The 7,083-nt window shown below is 35.6% G+C and overlaps 1 protein-coding gene across 12 annotated transcripts in view; it reads right to left on the reverse strand.

Annotated features, from left to right (window-relative positions):
- Positions 1-5,906, reverse strand: part of tup (LIM1_Isl and LIM2_Isl domain-containing protein tup) — a 64,264-nt gene extending 58,358 nt beyond the window's left edge. For 6 of the 12 annotated variants that reach the window (XR_010851769.1, XR_010851776.1, XR_010851756.1 and 3 more), the window contains exon 1: positions 5,536-5,905. Coding sequence is in view for 8 of the 12 variants with exons in the window: in XM_067096403.1 (XP_066952504.1) it covers positions 5,536-5,656 (121 nt within the window). In the remaining 4 variants the exon portion in view is untranslated. Of the gene's footprint in view, positions 1-5,535 lie in introns of all 12 variants that reach the window. The other 6 variants (XR_010851792.1, XM_067096801.1, XM_067096699.1 and 3 more) reach the window with 2 other exon arrangements.
- Between the last annotated feature and the right edge of the window lie 1,177 nt (positions 5,907-7,083).

Raw genomic sequence — 7,083 nt, forward strand, 5'->3', positions numbered from 1 at the left:
CACCTGTACTGGCTTCTCTTTGCCAGAAATTGGGGGTATGATACCCAAAGATGCCTTAAGATTGCTCGTTTGACGAGGCCTTGGGGTACGCCGAATATTAACCTTTACAACCTCTTGACTCGATTCCCTGTGGACTTTTAGAAGTCTGTGTTTATAACCAATGGCGCATTCGTGAAATTTGGACAAATTCGGTGCCATTTTTCTTGAAATTTGTTAATTTCGTTCTTTCGTTTCTCCTGGTCTACAGCAGATGGATTGAGAACTATGAAACAGCGAATAAGTCATCGAAAAATAATAAATTCAAGACGAAAAAAAAAAAAAAAACCTTAATCCTATTCAAATACCTATCACTGAAAGTCAATATGAACGTGAATTAAAAAAAAAGAAAATAGTTTTCTGCATATTTTTTTCCTTTAAAAAAAAATAGAGGAAAAAGACATACAAAACGAATAAATGGAATCGAATTCGATATCCGACCATTACATATTTTGGCCACAAACACACGCACACACACAAGCAATGATTCATGAAGCTTGTCCTGAATGTGATCTGGTCATTCCTGGTCCCATTAAATTTTCCCGTTTCGGTTCCCTGGAATATTTTGGTCTTGAATATTTATCTTTTACTTTTATTTTAAGTGTTTATTATTTTTTCCCCCCAAATCCGATAGTAAACTTACTTAAATTGAGCCCAAGTAGAAATAAAAATATAGTTTTTTTGTCTATCCTACTTCCGTACACTATTATTATTATTATTATTATTATTATTATTATTATTATTATTATTATTATTATTATTATTATTATTATTAACCTGTAGTTAAAGAACTGCAAAACTAAATGAAACAGAAATTATTTAGCAGTTGATCGGTGTCCACCATAGATTTAATATTATTTATACAAAGAAACTTACTTATGCGATTTACGATAATCTCAGCCAAATCATTATTTCTTCGTTCCTTCAGCAAACAAATAAAAACCAAAAGCTTGATTTTCCCTCCGAATGAAATAACAAAATCACGACTTTTCTTCTTCGCTCTAAAAAAAAAATAAAGAAAGAAATGTCATTATCGGAAACATATCACATAATTCTCCACTGCTCTCTTAACACGGCCGACGGCAAAGTGGTGGCCACAATAACGGCAGGAATAATAACGATGATCGTCACGACGATATTTAAACTAATAATCTAAGAATTCAGGTCGCAGAATGCATTATCTGACCTCACGGTCGGCGTAATGACATCTTAACTGCGATAATGATATCGCTGTCACTGATAACGGAATGATAACGTTATGCGATAGCCGTGGAAAATGTGGCCGAGATAGCGAGAATATATTATGTAGACGTTGTTGCGATTTTGTTATTTTCTTAATCGGGGACATTGTTAATATGTCTGCCGTTGTTGTTGCTGCTGTTCTTGTTGGTTTCTGCTGTTGTTCCTTCTGGTTGTTGCTGCTGTTGTTGCCTTCCTCGGTTGTATCTTTGCTTGTTATCTTCGACGTTATCTTTTTCGTAAAATTATATATTTCCCAATCATTGTAATAATGTTTATTTATATAGGCAAACTATTATTTTCATCATAGCACTAGTGTAATTATAAAAGAATTTGTTTTTCGTGTGTGTGTATATATATACACACACCCATACATACACACACAAACTTATTTTGTTCATCATGGCACTTATATAATTATAAAAAAAAAAAAATATTCCGTTTCATAATCCCACCGCTCTCGATATCCCAACTCTCATTACCATCAACATTATATTTCCATACTTCATTATATTGCCACCATAATTTCCATCGCTGGAACGACTCATATCAACCCCCCACCTCCCCCCGCCCCATAGAAGCCCTTTTACGAAATCAGCTCGCCCGCCCATTTCACTCCTCCTTCATATCCTCGCCGAAGATTACGACATCATTAGAAACAGCAACGCCGACCGTTGCAAGATCGCCGTAAATCACAAATAAACGCGGGCCAGAACCTTGCGCTAATTCGTCAGATTACTCTTTTGGGTAATGACGGATCGTAAAAAGGCCCGGCAATGAGCCGTGTGTGTGTGTGTGTGTGGTGTGTGTGGCGGAGTCTCGGAGAACGCTGGCAGCGTTATTATTAATAACAAGAGTAATGTGTGCTCGTCTGAACACTGGACTTCTCGGCTCGATCGAGCTTCTGTTCTCTCTCTCTCTCTCTCTCTCTCTTTTATATGTTGTATTAATATATATACATGCACACATACACACACACACACACACACACACACACATATATATATATATATATATATATATATATACATATATATAATTTGTAGTTCAAGATTTCTCATCATATTTTATGATATATACAAAATATTTATTTATTTTCCATTGCTTTTGATAAGGTGCGCATGTGAGCATGAATTACAAATACATATGTAATATTATGAGGCCCCACAAAACTAAATGAAAATATTGATTAAGCTCGCAACATTTACCAGTTATTTATATGTGTCTTATTACAAACCATATAGGCTACTTTAAACTTCACCCACATATTTAACATTATGAGGCCCCACAAAAATAACTGCAATTACTGATTAAGCCTTGAACATTTTTCAGTTATTTAAAAATGTCTGATTATATGCAACATACTTGAAATGTGGATGGTTATGATTACAAGCTTGCCTGTACTGCGTAGGCACGACAAGTATTGAAATATGTCGTAATATATTTTAATACTTATTTAAATCTTATTTCCCATCGCCAGACAGCGTCGAGATTATTCCCAGTATCTTATATTTTACTGTTCTTTTGTTTGTCGTTGTGACACGTCATTATATTGTAATGTTTCAGTTATGACTATCAATATGTATTTTAAGATCAATTTGTAGTCGTGCATATTTTTAAATGCATAAAAATTACAAATAAATTATACATAAGCAAATATATACGCCGTCTGTGTGTGCATATAATTTTTTCATTCAGTTTATATATAATTTTACAATATAATCATCACCTATTTTCTGTTTGAGAGAGAGAGAGAGAGAGAGAGAGAGAGAGAGAGAGAGAGAGAGAGAGAGAGAGAGAGAGCACAATAACTACCAAAGTCAAATGACTGTGCACAAACACACACATAATTCACGGAAAAAATGTGCCTGGGGCTAGGCGCTGAAATTCTACCTACTGGAACAAAAACAGAATGTAGAACAGGTGTCATGATTAACAACACACCTGGTGATCAGTGACGCAGGTAACGATGGACAATACAGCTTCCAAAAAAAAAAATTAATAATAGTAAAAAATCCCACATTCTCGTTCGACAAAGACCTCAGTCTACCACATGCTTAAATTTCCTTACACGTATTAAACTTGAGTGAGCGACCACTAGCGCCAAAAGCAGAAGGGAATTGGGATACAAATAGGAGACAGGTGTATCAGCGTTCGCTCTTTCTTTTTATAAAAAAAAAAAAAAATAGGTCGGTTTTATTTATCCTCCGCCAAGAAATCGTTCTTAAAACGTCAGTGGTACATCTCCCCAGCGATCAAATACGCCATATACGGCCAAGGAATCTTGTATATCCGGACTAAAACTGACATAACGTTGTTAATCATTAATTGTAAAATGGATACGAATTAGCAAACAACGGCATTGTAGATCTCTCTCTCTCTCTCTCTCTCTCTCTCTCTCTCTCTCTCTCTCTCTCTCTTGATCATCAACACAAGACTTATTTACATGAAACATGATTGAATTAATCTGTCCGCATAAAAGGACATCCGGAGTAACTCTAATGAAGACTATATACATAAAGAGCTGAAGAAATTCTTGCTGTTTCCGGTACATATCTGAATTTGCTTTGCCCGCGATACATGATTTATGAATATTTTTTTCCAGATTTATTTTTTTCAATACGATGCTTTCACGAAATATGCAAATAAGGTCATGCCACGAATATTATTATTATTATTATTATTATTATTATTATTATTATTATTGTGTGTGTGTGTATTATTATTATTACGTTAGCAAATTAACAGAGGCTAATAAAATTATTTTTCCCAGATAAAAAGTTGTCGTCAAACTGAATAAATTTTTAAAAACTAGACTGTATCCAATACATCTGGTATAGTGTAACACTTGATAAGTCACTGCAGCTGTCAATAATGTTCCTAGCGTGCACAACAATTCCAAGTGCTTTTTTTTTTCCTTCTTCATCAAATAATAATACATTCTCTAGAAAAAAAAAAAGCGAAAAGTTGAGCAGCAGAACACCTATAATTATTATGAAAACAGTTCGTTCTCTTTTCAGCAGCTTTTGAAGAGGAACGCCAAATTATGGTGTACGGATTATAAATGCTTATGTGTGTGTTTTATATTTAGGCTATTATATCGATACAAGTGCTGCCTGCGTCAAGATACAATTAGGTGAGACTTTGGAAAGTTGGGGCCTCATAGCACTTGACCAAAACAAACAGAAAGCCTTAAACCTTTTCCCACAAACACTAGAAGCAAAGAATGAATTGAAAGCAAAAGAAAATGGCCAAAAAAAAGAGAGTAAAATTCACAATAGCAAAAACAGCAGCATGACACTCGATTCCATTCAGTCATTTTTACTTCACAACGCTCTCACCTTCAGCTTATATATAATAAATTCAGTCAGTTTTTTTTTTTTTCAAAGTATATATCAGCAGGTTCTGTATTTTGTAATGCTATTCGTACTGTAATAGAATTAAAGTAAGCCTTTTTTTATGTATACACCTTTCTTTATCACTACCGAATCTAACTTTTTTCTCCTCTTGCGGTTATGACTTATTCTGAATCAACCTTTGGTCAAGGAATTACATTATTTTTATTTCTCCTGAATTGAGGGAGCAAATATCATCCGATTTTATGGTTAGTCTAACCTAAAAGATAGTGGGTTCAATTTGCAAACATATATACTTGGATTTTCTTTCTTCTGAGAGTGCTTGATATGCATTTCATAAATTCTACAAATTCTATGTACCATATTATATTGTCTCACAAGAAATAATGTGTTGGTGCTGGTCAGAATAGTTTTATATTACTACTTTTATTTTATGACTTTCCCAATCATTTGTAGATATGGAATTGTAAAGGTTACCAACACAGACATGAAGCCCCCCACACACGAATGGTTCATTGCGGTAATTTCAAAGAGATTAGTAGTCTGCGGCACACGAAATGCTCGCCAGTGAGATTCACGAATTTAAGCGACGATTACTCCAACCCTCGGGAGGATTAACAGGTAAAACGGTGTCGCTTCTGAGCGACACTCGAACATCCACATCATCATTCATAAGAGGAAATAAAATCACCTGAAACTGAAGCAATTGACAGCAAAAATAACAGAGAGAACGGTGTCTCGCAATAACAGAAATCATGTGATTTCCAATCGCGCTTGCGACAGTAGCAACCACGGAAGTAAGGGCTCGGTAAGCTGACCGCCCCGCTATACTCCCATAGAGACTTAATTTTTTTTCTAATAACATGAGCAATGATTTGTTTCCAAATCCACAACCCATTCTTACATTTGCATAGTCGTCTAGTATCTTGAGAGGCATCCATGACAGAAAGAGGACGTGGTGGATGACTAAACGTCTTGGACAACACAGAAGGAATCTTGCCAGATGCTAAACTTGAAAACGCCATTATACGTAGCCGAAAAACAACAATGTCCGACACACAAACACTTCTGAGGAGGTCCTCCTATTTTATGATCCGTGATGCGAGAACGGTCCCTCTCGGAGCGTCTTACCTTTAATTGTCTCCGTCATGTTGGTGATTATAAATGCTCTAAGTGTCCAAGAAGGGGGAGAAGGGCACAGGGAATCGCTTCCCTCTACACTCCACTTAAATCACACACAGTCTACCTCTAAATAGGCAGGGCCAAATAACACTGACGGGTGACACATAAAGCCCACCAGACACAGCAGGGTGGTCAAGGCCCCGCCCACAGTGCCAGCTCATTGGTCCGTACTGCGCATGCCTCGAAGCCTGCCGACCAATGACACCGAAAGTCGAAGAGGTCGCGGACCAATAAGGGAAGGGGGGCGGGGCTCGTTTCTACCACTCAGGGCGAATAAAGCAATGGGTCCACAAATGTCTGGTTACCATCAAAGTGAGCCAACCAAGAAGGGTCTTGTGCCGGCAGACAGACACTAATGTAGCCTGAAAATAGAAGAAAGAAAATAGTGTCTCAATGTTTGAACCATAGAGCGCTCTAGGGCAAATCCTACCCATTCAGTGGCTTTCAGTATAACCCTTGTTACGACCGTTTGACCTTTTTCCATATAATATATATATGTATATACAAACAACATGTTTTCCATTTTATATATTACGTCACAAATTTTTCCTAATAGATTTTTTTATAAAACGCCCTTTTTTATTTACGTAATATTTTTTCATACATATGATATTTGTATAACCTCACATATAATGAGCTCTACACATTTCTGTACAGCGCCCTCTGTCATGTTTACATTTTCTAAAAAAAAAAAAAAAAAAAAAAGTACACGCAGTACATGCAGCTAAAACTAAATCTCAGTAGATTTCATCAGATTTTCCCTGATCTTGACAAAATTTCGCTCTTCATATGCGCACAGATCAAGGGCTTTTTGGGAACGCCGCATTGAGCATGCTATGCATTAAACATTAATCTCGCGAAATATACAGGAGGAACTTTTCCCATTTCATGAAGGTTTCGACATGAAATGTGCGGGATTACTTGGGACTACCTGTTTTTTTGGGGTTGTGAATAGATGTATGCATGCGTGCATGTAACAGTATATATATATATATCATATATATATATATATATATATAACATACTATATATATATATATAGTATATATATATATATATATATATATATATATAATGTACAGTATATACTGTATATACACACATATATATATATTTATATACACACAACACACACACATACATATATATATATATATATATATATATATGTATGTATGTATGTGTTTATGTATGTATGTACATATCTTAGTCTACAGTAAAAGCCTGCTTCCGCAACACCTTTTGTCTCTGTATCAAACACGTTTCTACT

Source organism: Macrobrachium rosenbergii, chromosome 1 (genome assembly GCF_040412425.1).
Source record: "Macrobrachium rosenbergii isolate ZJJX-2024 chromosome 1, ASM4041242v1, whole genome shotgun sequence".
NCBI lineage: Eukaryota > Metazoa > Arthropoda > Malacostraca > Decapoda > Palaemonidae > Macrobrachium > Macrobrachium rosenbergii.